This window comes from Carcharhinus amblyrhynchos, chromosome 21 (genome assembly GCF_965287045.1).
Source record: "Carcharhinus amblyrhynchos chromosome 21, sCarAmb.v2.hapA, whole genome shotgun sequence".
NCBI classification, from domain to species: domain Eukaryota; kingdom Metazoa; phylum Chordata; class Chondrichthyes; order Carcharhiniformes; family Carcharhinidae; genus Carcharhinus; species Carcharhinus amblyrhynchos.
This window is the reverse complement of record NC_137344.1, coordinates 8,396,525-8,412,558: the sequence shown is the minus strand read 5'-3', so window position 1 is coordinate 8,412,558 and position 16,034 is coordinate 8,396,525. Positions and strand designations below refer to the sequence as shown.

The 16,034-nt window shown below is 42.5% G+C and overlaps 1 protein-coding gene across 1 annotated transcript in view; it reads right to left on the bottom strand.

Moving 5' to 3' along the window:
* The window catches only part of arhgdia (Rho GDP dissociation inhibitor (GDI) alpha), a 61,355-nt gene that overhangs the window by 26,940 nt on the left and 18,381 nt on the right, over positions 1 to 16,034 (bottom strand). Inside the window, exon 2 of the mRNA XM_080209435.1 lies at positions 4,164 to 4,369. Coding sequence (XP_080065561.1) covers positions 4,164 to 4,353 — 190 coding nt within the window. The 5' untranslated portion in view covers positions 4,354 to 4,369. The remainder of the gene's footprint in view (positions 1 to 4,163; positions 4,370 to 16,034) is intronic.

The window sequence follows — 16,034 nt, the reverse complement described above, 5'->3', positions numbered from 1 at the left end:
GAAGTAGCTATCTTGGTCTGGAAATGAAAACTAAGAGTGGCAAATTGAAAATGAATTTGAGAGTTGATGCAGGAAAAAGCAACAAGGTACTTAATGGAATGATTCATCTCATCATACTAATGTGCAAATTAGCAGAATCTAAGCATGCAAATTCTAGAAAGTTTTTTTACTGCTTCCTCTGGTTGCGAGAATTAATTTTAGAAGAATTGAAAGATGTTCAATGCCACATTCGTTTGACAAGGTACCTCACAGGAGGTTATTGCAGAAGGTCAGGGGACATGGAGTTGGGGGTCGGGTGTTAGTGTGGATAGAGGATTGGTTGTCAAATAGGAGGCAGAGAGTGGGGGTCAATGGGTGCTATTCGGATGGTGACTAGCGGAGTGCCCCAGGGGTCGGTGCTGCGGCCTCAGCTATTTACCATTTATATAGATGATCTGGAGGAGGGAACCGAGTGTAGGGTGTCAAAATTTGCTGATGACACCAAGATTGGTGGAACGGCAAATTGTGCGGAGGGTGTGGAGAGTCTACAGAAGGATCTAGATAGGCTGGACGAATGGGCCAGGAAATGGCAAATGGAATTTAATGTTGGCAAGTGCGAGGTGGTCCACTTTGGTAGGAATAATGGTAGGAAGGATTATTACTTACGTGGAGAAAAACTGCAGCAGGCAACGGTGCAGAGGGGCCTTGGGGTCCTTGTGCATGAGTCGCAAAAACCCAGCTTGCAGGTGCAGCAGGTGGTCAGGAAGGCGAATGGGATGCTGGCCTTCATAGTGAGAGGGATTGAATATAAAAGTAGGGAGGTCTTGCTGTGGCTGTATAGGGCATTGGTGAGGCCGCAGCTGGAGTACTGTGTGCAGTTTTGGGCGCCGTACTTACGCAAGGATATTTTGGCCTTGGAGAGAGTGCAGAGGAGGTTTACCAGGCTGATGCCGGAGTTGAGGGGGTTGAGCTATGAGGAGAGGTTGAATAAAATAGGCTTGTACTCATTAGAGTTTAGAAGAATGAGGGGAGATCTCATTGAGACATATAAGATGATGAATGGGATGGATAGGATAGAGGTGGAGAGACTCTTCCCGCTCAGAAAGGACAGTAGGACTAGGGGGCACAGCCTCAAGATAAAGGGGGGGTGGTTTAGAACGGAGTTGAGGAGGTACTTCTTCACTCAAAGGGTGGTGAATCTCTGGAATTCTCTGCCCGTTGAAGTGGTGGAGGCTGCCTCGCTAAATATTTTTAAGACACGGGTTGATGGGTTTTTGATAAGAGAGGGGATTAAGGGTTATGGGGAGAGGGCGGGAAAGTGGAACTGAGCCACTTCAGATCAGCCATGATCTTATTGAATGGCGGGGTAGGCTCGAAGGGCTAGATGGCCTACTCCTGCTCCTATTTCTTATGTACATTCACCGAAGGCCAAGATTGCTCTGTCAATTATAAGATGCACCCTCACAGGAGGCAGCCAGAAACAAGCCCGATTATGCAATTACCAGGTGCCTTTATATCCCCCTTCAAGAGAACTAACCAATTTTCCCTTCTCTAGCTAAGCAGCACGGAGGCAAATTCTACTGTCGCCACACATTTCCGGCTAGAATCAGCTAACAAAGATCTGAGATTAAACTTAGGATCTTGCTTGCAAGATTGAGCTACTTCCTGGATATATTCACTATGACAAGCTTTGGGAACCTTGGATAACGAGAGATATTATGAGCCTAGTCAAAGAGAAAACGGAAGCATTTGTCAAAGGTAGGAGGCTGAGAACACAGTGTGGAATACAAGGAAAGTAGAAAGAAACTTAAGCAAGGAGCAAGAAGGGCTAAAAGTGGCCACGAAAAACCTTTGGCCAGCAGGATTAAGGAAAATCCCAAGGCTTTTTATACATATATAAATAGCAAGAGGGTAGCCAGGGAGAGGGCTGGCCCACTCATGGACAAGGGAGTGAATCTATGCGTGGAGGCAGAGGAAACAGGTGAGGTATTAAATGAGTACTTTGCATCAGTATTCACCAAAGAGAAGGATTTGGCGGATGATGAGTCTGGGAAAGGATGTGTAGATAAGTTGAGTCATGTTGAGATCCAAAAGCTGGTGGTATTGGGGTTCTTGAGAAACATTAAAGTAGACAAGTCCCCAGGGCCTGATGGGAAATACCCCAGAATACTGACAGAGGCAAGGGAGGAAATTGCTGGGACCTTGAGAGAAATCTTTGTATCCTCATTGGCTATAGGGGAGGTCCCAGAGGATTGGAGAATAGTCAATGCTGTTCCTTTGTTTAAAGAGGGTAGCAAGAATAATCCAGGTAATTACAGACCAGTGAGCCTTACATTATTGGAGAGGATTCTTCAAGACAGGATTTGTTCCCATTTGGAAATAAGTGGACGTATTAGTAACAGGCAACATGGTTTTGTGAAGGGGAGGTCATCTGAGGAAGTGACGAAGATGGTTGATGAGAGTAGGGCAGTGGATGATGTCTACATGGACTTCAGTAAAGCCTTTGACAAGGTCCCTCATGGCAGACTGGTGCAGAAGGTGAAGTCGCATGGGATCAGAGGTGAGCTGGTAAGGTGGATACAACACTGGCTCAAAGACAGAGGGTAACAGTGTAAGGATCATTTCTGAATGGAGGGCTGTGACAAGTGGTGTTCCTCAGTGATCAGTGCTGGGATCTTTGCTGTTTGTCATATAATATATATAAACAAACGGTTTGGAGGAAAATGTAACTGAATTGATTAGTAAGTTTGCGGTTGGTGGGTTTGCTGATAGGGATGAGGACCATCAGATGATACAGCAAGATATAGATCAGTTGGAGACTTGGGTGGAGAGATGACAGATGGAGTTTAATCTGGACAAAATGTGAGGTCATGCATTTTGGAAGGTCTAATACAGATAGGAAATATACAGTAAATGACAGAACCCTAAAGAGTATTGATAGGCAAAGGGATCTGGGTGTGCAGGTACACAGGTCACTGAAAGTGGCAATGCAGGTGGAGAAGGTAGTCAAGGAGGCATATGGCATGCTTGCCTTCATCAGCCAGGGTATCACGTTTAAAAATTGGCAAGTCATGTTGCAGCTTTCTGGACCAATTCTGGTCGCCACACTACCAGAAGGACGTGGAGGCTTTGGAGAGGCTACAGAAAAGATTTACCAGGACGTTGCCTGGTATGGAGAACATCAGCTATGAGGAGAGGTTGGAGAAATTTGGCTTGTTCTCAATGGAGTCTTGGAGGTTGAGGGGAGACTTGATAGAAGTCTACATGATATGACAGGCATGGACAGAGTGGATAGTCAGAAGCTTTTTCCCAGGGTGGAAGAGTCAATTACTAGGGGGTATAGTTTTAAGGAGCAAGATTGAAAGGAGATTTACAAGGCAGATTTTTTTTTTAAAAATAGTGGGTGCCTGGAACTCATTGCCAGGGGAGTTAGTGGAAGCGATACGGTAGTGGTTTTTAAGGGGCATCTTGACAAGTACATGAATAGGGTGGAAATAGAGGGATATGGTCCCTGGAAGGGTAGGGGGTTTTAGTTAAGACGAGCAGCATGGTCGGTGCAGGCTTGGAGGGCCTGTTCCTATGCTGTAATTTTTTTTTGTTTTCTTTGCTATAGGGAGAGATTATTTTGAAATGTATCATCTTTACATACTTTATACCAAATTTACTGCCCTTCCCTGATGTGGCGATGCCGGCGTTGGACTGGAGTAAACACAGTAAGAAATCTCATTACACCAGGTTGAAGTCCAACAGGTTTATTTGGTAGCCAAAGCCCCTAGCTTTTGGAGCACTGGCTGCCCCTTCATCAGTTGAGTGGGGGCTCTAATCACAAACAGGGCATATAAAGACACAAACTCAGTTTACTGAATAATGATTGGAATGCGATTTTTTACAGTTAATCAAGTTTTAAAGGTGCAGATGTGAGTGGAGAGAGCATTAAGCACAGGTTAAAGAGATGTGTATTGTCTCCTGACAGGACAGTCAGTGAGCTTTTACAAGTCCAGGCAAGTCATGGGGGTTACAGAGAGTGTGACATGAACCCAAGATCCCAGTCAACAGTTACATACACTCAGAAGAGTAAGTTGCATCTGATGATGGATTAAAAGCAAGGTAGAGTGTGCCTTAAATAAAAGCCTTGAATGAAAGCAGCTGGTACAAAAGCAGCTCACACAAAAATTGCAACCTACCGACAATTTTAGTGCGGTTTCCCAGCAGTAGCTCCTTGTACTTCCTGAGGCTCTCGTCATCTTTGTCCAGTTCTTCAATTTCCTGAAGCGTCTTCTGTGCTGGTGCCTTATAGCTCACTACAGATTCCTCTTCCAGATTCTCAGCCGCAATGGCAGCCAGCTGTTCTGCGGTTGGCTCCTGTTCTGCCATTTCCACTTTCTCGCAACTAGAAAGTACAATAAATAAATGAATTTCCAATGGAACAAGATTACTAACAATTTACACAAATAAACCAATACACTTTAACATTCAGCACATACTAATGATGCACCTGATATCCTGGAAGGTGCAAGAAACTGTTAGATAAATGGCTTCTGATAATATACCGTAGCACCAAACACAGTTTGACGTATGCTTTTGTGAAAAGCTCCTTTAATTCTAAATCAATGGCTCTCTTCTGTGCAGTCAAATGTGTTCAATATTATGAACATTAAAAACATATTGCAATATTGATTTTTTCTATAAACAGAAGTTTGAAAATTCCATCTTAAAAACGTACTGCTCTGTATCATTTATTTAAAAATGAATTAGTTTACAGGTTTTTCCCCAAAAAATATTAAACAAATTGCAAAGCATTATTAAACATAACAGCAAGAGAACTGAGTGTGGCTGATTAAGCAAGGGTGTTCAATTATATATAATTCAGATGTTTGAGCCACTGGGGAGGGAGCTACATTTTTCTCTCTCTCATCCTCACAATTAACACACAGTTGGATATGGTTTGAATTGTGCAAGGAGTTTTGATGGAACGATGATCTAAAAGGGATTCTGAGGGCATCTATAAATACGGCAGACCATGATCAGCTCACTTACAGGAAACCTCATCTCTTTCACTTTCCCATACTTGCCAGCAGTGCCAACATGAGCCTGGAGAAAATTGAGATGATTTTGGCACCATTCCTCCCTACAAACTTTCTAAAGCAGGAATGGAATTGATAAGTGTCATACAGTTAATTATATTTTAAAAACAGGGACATAAATATCCAAGACAAAACACTAAGATCATAGCACTAATCAAAAAGCAGAATATTGGAGTTCCTGGAAATCTGAAATTAATCAGAAAACACTGGAAATACTCAAATCAGGCATTTCTGTGGAGAGAAAGAGTGCTAACATTTCAAGTCAGGGACTTCACATCAGAAGTCAGAGAAGTTAGGTTGTGAGCAAGGGATAGGAGGGACCAGGTCAAAAGATTGGTCCATGATCGGTTGAAAGGTAGGAGATTAAGTGACAAAAATGTTAGCCTTACAGCATCAAAAAGAATTGAGATGTAGCAAGAGGAGAAACCAGCAAAGAAACAAAAAGGTGTGCCCAGGCCAAGTTGGAGATCAATTCTAAAGAGAATGAGTCCTACATATATAGCACTGTGGACACGTAGCTTACACTTATGTTAACTGAACTTTTCACAGTGCTTTAAGTTTAAAGTTCATTTATTAGTGTCACAAGTAGGCTTACATTAACACTGCAATGAAGTTACTGTGAAGATTCCCTTGTCATCACACTCCGACACCTGTTGCATACACTAAGGGAGCATTTAGCATGGCCAATGCACCTAACCAGCACACCTTTCGAACCGTGGGAGGAAATTGGAGACCCAGAGGACACTGACACAGACATGGGGAGAATGTGCAGAATCTGCACAACACCAGAGACCTGGGTTCAATCCAGCCTTGGCTGACCATGCCAGGAATCAAACCCAGGTCCCTGAGACTGAGGCAGCAGTGCTAACCGCCATGCTACCCAAATTCAGGAGATCTCCTATTACAAGAGTGAATTTGACTTTTGCTTCCAAGCTAGCAATTTGTCACATCGGATTGATTTGGTTCTAATCTCAGCAATGAGAAGCTTAATGGCACGGAAAGTGACAGAAGTAATATTTCTCCTCAGTGCACCTCTGAAACAATGAATTACTTTGAAGTATGGAAAAATCTGCACACACAACGTGAAATGTTACTTTTGTATGGTTTTGTTTGGGGGGTGGAGGGCACCAGGTTAAAATCCAACAAGTTTATTCGGCAGTACTGCCCCTTCATCAGGTGAATGGGAGTTGTGTTCACAGACAGGGCATATATAGACACAAACTCAATTTACAAGGTAACTGTTGGAATGCAAGTCTTTACAGGTAACCAAGTCTTAAAGGTACGGACGATGTGAATGGAGAGAGGGCCAAGCACAAGTTAAAGAGGTATGTATTGTCTCCAGCCAGGACTGCGCAGAAACTGATAGCTGTCTGCACACAAGGACAGCCTCAACCGGGCTCGAGTTCATGTCACACCAACTGTAAGCCCCATGACTTGCCTCGGCTTGCAAAATCTAACTGTCCTGGCTGGAGACAGTACAGATCTCTTTAACCTGTGCTTAATCCTCTCTCTACACTCACTGCCTGTACCTTTAAGACTTGATTATCTGTAAGACTTGATTACCTGTAAAGACTCACATTCCAACTGTTATCTTGTAAACCAAGTTTGTGTCTATATATGTCCTGTTTGTGAACAGGACTCCCACTCACCTAATGAAGGAGCACAAGTGCTCCGAAACCTTGTGCTGCCAAATAAACCTGTTGGACTTTAACCTGGTGTTGTGAGACATAAATCATCCACTCAGGTCCAGAAATGAGGTTTGAGCCCCTCAACTTTCAGCCCCGAAACAAGGACACCACCAACTGATCAAATTTTATAGTCTAAATTCATTGCAAGGCCCTCAAAATTCTGAAAAACATGTCATCCAATCCACCCTACATTCAAACCCAGTTTCCAGAGTGGAAAGATAATTTAGAATACACTAAACTACCTAACCCCAGGGAAATACATTTCAAAATCATTCCAGTTACTTTTAACATTCTAGCTGACTGTTAACTAACCTAGATCACCACAGCAACAAGAGAGTTGGGTTATATTATGCTCGCAAAGATAAAGACATAAGCCAGCAATAGAACACAATACTATCACTTATTTAAAGCACAAAATGGTTCCAAAGAAAGCACAAAATACCGTACAACTTCCGATTCCATTTCATAGAAGCTCAAACTCAAGTCAACTAAATTCCTCACTCCCTTTCACTTCTAATTAAGAGATTAACCACATAAAATATTAGCCAAATCAATGACAGTTTTCTTAGTTTCTGAGTGCACTGTAGAATAATCAATATTGAATTTCCAATCTCATTGCAACTAAGTATCATAAGGAATGTTCATGTTAACAGGGGAAACTTACCACCTGTTGCAACACTAAGTGTTTACCTTCAATGGATTACTGCATAATAGCAAAGAAAGGTATTCCAATAATCCTCTACTTGTCAACCTTGAAGTATTTTACATCAAGGTAAACTAATCAAAACAAAAGATGTGCATGATCTGGGCAGGCATTCCGGTGTAGCATTGAGGTAGTGTTGTATTATTAATTAAGCTGTTCGGGCTAGAGCCACAAAGGTTATATCATTATCTGATACTGGTTTCAAAACTGTGAAGACCTAAGACAAGATTAAAACAGAGGTTGTATCCAAGGTGAGACAGCTATAGAAGACACAAACTCACATCATTAAAAACAATTTGGGTGGGTGGGGGGGGGGGGGAGAGGGGGGGGGGAATTTAAAAAAAAAAATCAATCTTAGTACAAAGCAGTAGTTTTCAGGAAAGAAGCCCACATTTTATGTTGAAACTGAGCCCTATAAACCTTCCAGAATGAAACCTGGAATCTGCTTTCAACAGATGAATATTAGAGGGCATGGGAGCAAGCAGAGAGCAATACCCCATACATATCTGATGAGCTCAACAACATATTTCTGTGCTGTAACGTAACATTTTCATGAACTACCATCATTCAGATGAGACATTAAATACGAGCCGTATTTCTCATTTCAGGAGGACAATGGTAAAGATGTACTTGAAAAACAGGGCATTTTGTTGGGCCCCTGATCAAAATTCCATGGCACGGTGGCACAGTGATTAGAACTGCTGCCTCACAGGGACCCAGGTTCAATTCCAGTTTGGGTGACTGTGCGGAGTTTGCACATTTTCCTTGTGTCTGCATGTGTTTCCTCCCACACTCCAAAAACGTTCAGACTAGGTAAATTGGCTGTACCAAATCACCCCTTAGTGTCCAAAGATATGCAAGTTAATTGGATTGCCATGGGAAGTGTTTGGGATCACTGGGAAGGAGGCCAAGGTAAATTACTCTGTCAGATGATCAGCGCAGACATGATGGGCTGAATGGCCTGTTCAGTACTGTTGGGATTCTATTCTATTCCTCCTCAGCCAGCATTAAAAACGAGCTACTGCTTATTCTGGTCACAGCTATCAGTGTAGTTCATGAGCAAATGGACAGCCAGTACTGGCTTACTTCACATAGAACATAACAGCGCAGAACAGGCCTTTCGGCCCACGATGTTGCGCCGACCAGTTACAAAACAATGACCCACTAACCTAAACCAATCCCTTCTCGTCCATAAACCTATCCACGGATCTCTTAAACGCCCCCAAACTAGGCGCATTTACAACTGCAGCAGGCAGGGCATTCCAATCCCTCACCACCCTCTGGGTAAAGAACCTACCCCTGACATCTGTCCTATAACTACTACCCCTTAATTTAAAGCCATGCCCCCTCGTGCTAGATTTCACACGCAAACATATAAAATGTTTCCAACAGATCTGCCAAAATGCTATATACAAAACCGTTAATGTTAATTTTATGATATATTACAACACACCTAAAGGAGAAGAAAGAATGGAGATATTTCCAGCTATCAAATACCACAACAGTTTAAGAGAACCTTGGTGGACACAGCTATATATCGTTAGCTTAAAAAGCTCCTGTTGACAGCTTTCAATAGCTAAAAAGAAAAACAATTCATAAAAACCAGATATGCTGCTTTTCTTGATCTGATGATCATCAATTTAACGGTGAATCAGAAAAGGTTTATTTCATTTTGTAACACCCAGCTTTATAGCGCTCGTGTGCTAGAATGAGTTTTGACCTCTGCAATTCATCAAAGGGTAAACACACCACACAGGCATCAGCAAATGTATCTCAACCAAAGCAGCAAACTGAAAGGTCAGGGATGAGCGTACGCAGATGAAAAATTGATTTGAGTCAGCCCTGCCCTAATACATCCACAAGATCAATTGGCTGGAATAGGGTCAATGACTAACTGTGCGGAAGGGGAATTTTTTTTTTCAATTTATAGTTCCACAATAACATGGCATTCACATAAATATGTTGCAAAAAATCAGTCACATTGCAACCCAAATACAGACTTCGGCAGAGCACTCTTTCCTGGTTGAGGGATAAAAAAGACCTTTGTTTATACTTGGCTAGTCACCCAGAGAACTCTGCAGCTTCAAAGTTTAAGAAAGTATCAAAACACATTCCAAAAAGGAAAAACTCCACTCTCCAACTTACAAGCAGCCATTCTACCAGGCTCAAGTTCTCTTTTTAAATCTGAAGGGGCAGCAAAATAGCACACCGGTTAGCGCTGCTGTCTCAACGCCAGGGACCCAGGTTTGATTCCCGGCTTCAGTCTCTGCCTGTGTGGAGTTTGCACATTCTCCCTGCGTCTGCGGGTTCTCCAACAATCCAAAGGTGTGCAGCTTAGGTGGATTGATCATGGCAAATTGCCCCTTAATGTCAGGGGGATTAGCAGGGTAAATACATGGATTAAGCGGGTTGGGCCTGGGAGGGAGTATGGTCGGTGCAGACTCGATGGGACGAATGATCTCCTTCCGTATTGTAGGGATTCTATTCTAATGCAATGTGTGTCACATGCCCAATCCCAGAACGTGGTATTATAAGTGGGGTGACTGTTATTGCAGGATATTTCAAACACTGGCATCTCAAAGTGACATCAAGAAAAATAATCAATCTCCCCAAATCACTTTGCACTAAAAACCAGCATACCACAGTCCATGACAACAAAACCAACAACAGCTCAGAAAGAAGCCACTGTAGCCATTGTTTCTTCACAAGCAATTCTGGCAGAACAATCCAAAACGAATCCCACGGAGCTAACCTCTTGCCATAGCATTGCATCGTTCTCCGCTCAAAAGGTGCAAAACATTCCCAGCTCCAACAACCATCTACTTAAAAATTTCCCTGAACCTCTGGGTTCCCCAATCTAAATCAATGGTCCTTCATCGCTAAGCAAATAATATTCTACATTTACTCATTTGTGCCCCCCCTGCCACCCATCATTTAAAGAAGTTAGAATTGTGACCTATTCTTCTCTTGGACCTACTAAAAATCTAATTCATGACTGGGTATTGAGCGAGCGCCAGACCCTCCCAGAGCACTGACCAAATGTCGGACACCCTCAGAGCACTGACCAAATGTCAGAGTCTCCCAGAGCAGCGACCAAGCGCCGGACCCTCCCACTGCACCAACTGAATGACCGTCCTGGCCTTTATGATTCAGCGGAATAACAACTGAACAGACAACCAACATTCAACACTCATCATCATAACCAGATGTGCAGATATCATTGATGGAACTCTACAACAAGAAGCTAATACTTACAGGAGTGAAAAGTGAAAGCCAGTAGATAATAAAAAATTAAAATGATTCTCACATTCTGTCACTAAAGCAAAGGAGCAAACCAGCATTCTATGTAACAAATCCACAATGTTTCTCAAGATATTTCAAATACAAGTCAGTATAGTATAGTTTTGGTATTTTTGCTTTATCTACCGCAAAACATTTTACGGGAATATGCAACGCAAGGACAGGCAGACATGGTGATATCAATAAATGAAGTGTTTAGATTTTTGCATTTATCAGGAGGAATTCTAAAGTCTAATTTCAGTCCCCTACAAAGAAAGATTGTGAAGTTGAATAAATTTGACTTTCAAATGCCCGTAAGCAAATGAAGTGGGTGGAATGGGGAGTAAAGTAGCTTGTTTGCTGACACCCAGTGATGCAGGATGAACAGGGAGAACTGCAGATACAATTCAGGAAATTTTGAAAACATCATACCCACTTTCACATGCATTTCAGTAATAATCAATAATAAATTACTGAAACATATTCAGCTGAGCACCATCATACAGAATTATAGAATTCCTCCACAGCAGGCGGCCATTCAGCCCATCGAGCCCACACTGACAACAATCCCATTCAAGCCTATCCCTGTAACCCCACATATTTACTCTGCTAACCCCTCTGATACTAAGGGGCAATTTTGCATGTCCACCTAACCTGCACATCTTTGGATTGTGGGAGGAAACCCATGCAGACATGGGGAGAATATGCAAACTCCTCAGGCCAGAATTGAACACAGGTCCCTGGTGGTGTGAGGCAGTAGTGCTAACCACTATGCCACCTATTGTGCTTTGAGGGGGTTTGGAGAGATTCCCTACTGCACAAATAGAAAACTGAAATATACAAATTTCTGACTGGCTCAAGTTGGAGTGTTCTCCTCTATCTCTACAAGTAGTATTGACCTTCTGGACTGAAGATCCTCAGACACTGTTCAGAATGCCAGAATATACATTGGCCACTCAATGAATGTAGTACATACTGGTCGATACAGCAAAAAAAAAACCCCAAAAATCTTACTGTGTTCTGTGCTCTCAGATTCTCCACAACAGTACAACTTATTTAGTAAACCATATCACATACAGGTTTTTGAAAATCTGAATTAACTTTAACAGCGTTTTTTTTTTACATATAATGGGCCAGTCCACTTTATTACCCATCAATTTACTACCACAACATACAAATTAGAAGTAGGTTCCTTGTCCAAATTCAGTCTGGTAGCATCATAAAATGTCATACAAGTTGGAACGCACAAGGGAAATAGAGGTAAACATAGTTCAAAATATACTATTTCTCAAAAAGTTGTGCTTTGGCAATCGGTTTCAAAATTCCTGATTTATTAAAGCTGCCTGTATTGGGTATAATCCTACTTCACTGGCACAATACAGCTGAATGTTGATTGAGCACAAACAATGAAGTTAATGTTCAAATGAGAAAAGGCCCCTTTCTCTCTGTTCTTCTCTTAGCATTGTAAATATAGAATCTTTGAAGCACTGGAATTCGTCTGCACTCCACAAAACAATTTCACCATATCATCAGACAGAGGCACAGCTTTTTCCCCAAACTGCATGAATGTAATGAAAACATTTTCGGAAACTAGGCATATTCACTGCTTTGGCTACGAGCCATTCACACATGTTGGCTTTCTGCTCCAAACTGTGTCTTTTGTTCAGTTTTGGTCCATTAAAAATTGCAGCTGGATCCCTCCATTATTGGGTTTAATTAACTTGAATTATTTGATATGTTCTAATTGGGTAATTTTGTAAGGGGCTGGGGACAGGGCAGGAACTGAAAAATCCCAGCCTGCTACTGGGGGATCATCAATTCAATCTCATTCATTTGAATTCAATTTGTGTTAAGAAAGCCCTCGTGAACAATTCTACCATTCCTTTGACAATTGACAAGAAGTAATTACTTCAAAAGATAATTGAGGAAGAAATTCTCACATAGGCAATAATTTGTTATAATAGAATGGCAGATTTCCATCATAATCTTTGAATCCACACCTGAATTTATCACTATTCAAAACGCCCTCAATAACATCTGGAACCTGTCACCCTACTGACCACTAGTTCACATCCCATTGTGTCTCCTTGTGTAATAATCGCTGTAAACAGATCAGCCACATGGTTCAAAACTAAAACATGAGCCTGGCTACACATGGAAATATCGACAAGGCACTGGTATAGTGGTAATGTCACTGGACCACCAAGCTGAAGCTCTGGAAACAGAGCTTCAAATCCAACCCATCACTGGAATTTAAATCGCATAAATCAAACTGCAATTAACCATGAAGTGGTGATGTGGAGATGCCAGCATTGGACTGGGGTAAACACAGTAAGAAGTCTGATGGCTTGCAAGTTTACTATCAAATAAATCGGTTGGAGTTAAACATGATGTTGTCAGACTTCTTACTGTATTAACAACATATGGCAATGATTTCATGGTTAAAAAAACCCATGGTTCACCCAAATCCTCTAAGGAAGGAAATGTGTCATCCTTATCTGTTCTGACCTACATGCGACTCCAAACCCACAAACTAGATGGACTACATTGTTTCTGGTGCTGAGGTCAATAACTATTGATCCTGCAAAGTCCTCCTCAATAAGATTTGGGGTCATGAGCCAAAATTGGCACCGCTATCCTACAGACGATTCAAGTAGCAGTCTGACAGTCATACTCACCAAATAATTTTTTACAATGTCCCAAACGCCACCATCACTACCCCTCAGTATATCCTGAACCACAAGCAGAACAGGCTCAGCACAGATGGTAACAGTGGTAAACAGTTGCAAGAGAAATGCCCTAGGATTCCTCAACATAGACTCCGGACCCCATGAAGTCTTGTGGCATTAAGTCAAACGTGGACAAGGAAACCCCCTGCTGATGTATAGGTACTCCTCTATATCAAGTACCACTTTAAAGAACACAGGGTGGCAAGGACAAATAATGTACTTTCGGTGGAGGACTTCAATGCAGCTAAACAGCACCACTACTGAGTCCTAAAGGGCACAGCTGTTAGAATGGGTCTGCAGCAGGTGGTGAGAACACAAACGAGAGAAAAACTTCCTTGACCTCAGGTTCACCATCTGCATCTGTTGATTACAGAATTGGTATGAATGACCAGTATACAGTTCCTGGGAGATAAAGACCTGCCTTTACATTATGGCACTACCACTGTGCTACATGGGATATATTTCAAACAGATCTAGCTACTCAAAACCTGAACATCCTGGGGGTGGGGGTGTCCACAAAAAGCACAACAAATCCAACCCAGTCAATTCCCAACCCTTCAATCTATTCAATCATCAGCATGGTGATGGAAGCTGTCATCAATAGTATTATCAAGCAACGTTGACTCAACAGTAACCTGCTCACTGAGGTTCATTTAAGTTCCACTAATTGCACTCAGCTCCTGACCCCATTATAGCCCTGGGACAAGCATAGATAAAAGGCAAGGAGAGAGTGACTGGCTATGACATCGATGCAATATTTGACCAAACAACTAAAAGATATACAGGTCCCATATCTGAGGGGAAGGGAAGAAATTGCTGGGGTCTTGAAAAAAATCTTTGTATCCTCACTGGCTACAGGGGAGGTCCCAGAGGATTGGAGAATAGCAACGTTGTTCCTTTAAGAAGGATAGCAAGAATAATCCAGGTAATTACAGGCCAGCAAACCTTACATCAGTGGTGGGGAAATTATTGGAGAGGATTCTTTGAGACTAGATTTATTCCCACTTGGAATTAAGTGGACATATTAGTGAGGAGGAGGCTGTGGCTCATTAATTTGATCAAGTTTTTCGAGGAAGTGATGAAGATGATTGATGAGGGTAAGGCAGTTGTCTACGTGGACTTCAGTAAGGCCTTTGACAAGGTCCCTCACGGCACACTGGTGAAGAAGGTGAAGTCACATGGGATCAGAGGTGAGCTGGCAAGAGGGATACAAAACTGGCTCAAAAGACAGAGGGTAGCAATGGAAGGGCGCGTTTCTGAATGGAGGGCTGTGATAAGTGGCGTTCCTCAGGGATCAGTGCTGGGACCTTTGATGTATATATGATGTGGAGGAAAACGTAACTGGTTTGATTAGTAAGTTTGCGAACGACACAAAAGTTGGTGGATTTCCGGATAGCGATGAGGACCATCAGAAGATACAGCAGGATTTAGATCCAGTTGGAGACTTGGGCAGAGGGATGGCAGATGGAGTTTAATCTAGACAAATGAGAGAAAATGCATTCTGGAAGGCCTAATACAGACAAGAATTATACAGCAACTGGCAGAACCCTTAAGTGTATTGATAGGCAGAGGGATCTAGGTGTAGAGGTACACAGGTCACTAAAAGTGGTAATGCAGGTGGAGAAGGTAGTCAAGGAGGCATATGGCATGCTTACCTTCATCAGCCAGGGCACTGAGTTTAAAAACAGGCAAGTCATATTGCAGCTTTATAGAACCTTAGTTAGGCTTCACTTGGAATATAGTGTTCAATTCTGGTCGCCACACTACCAGAAGGATGTGGAGGCTTTGGAGAGGATACAGCAAAAATTTACCAGGATGTTGCCTGGTATGGAGGACATTAGCTAGAGGAGAGGTTGGAGAATCTTAGTTTTTGTTCTCATTGGAACAATGGAGTTTGAGAGATGGTCTGATAGAAGTCTACAAGATTATGAGGGGCAGACTTTTTTTTTTACACAAAGGGTGGTGGGTGCCTGGAACTTGCTGCCAGGGGAGGTAGAGGAAGCGAATACTGTAGTGGCTTTTAAGGAGCATCTTGACAAGTACAGGAATCAGATGGGAATAGAGGGATATGGTCCTCAGAAGGGTAGGTGGTTTCAGCTAAGTCGTGCAGCATGGTCAGTGCAGGTTTGGAGGGCTGAAGGGCCTGTTCCTGTACTGTAATTTTTTTTCTATGTAGCATCAAGGAGTCTTAACAAAACTGGAGTCAGTGGAAATCAGGGGGAAAATTCTCCACTGGTTGGAGTCACACTTAGCGCAAAGGAAGATGGTTGCAGTTGTTGGAGGTCAATCATCTCAGTCCCAGGACACGGCTGCAAGAGTTCCTCAGGATAGTATCCAAGACCCAACAACATTCAACAATGACCTTCCCTCCACAATAAAGTCAGAAGTGGGATGTTTGCTGATGATTGCACAATGTTTGGCACCATTCACAACTCCTCAGGCATTAAAACGGAGAGCGTCCGTATAAAGCAAGACACCATCTATAAGGCACAAATCAGGAGTCTGATGGAATACCATCCACTTGCTGAATGAGTACAGCTCTAGAATTACTCAAGAAGTCTGACACCACCCA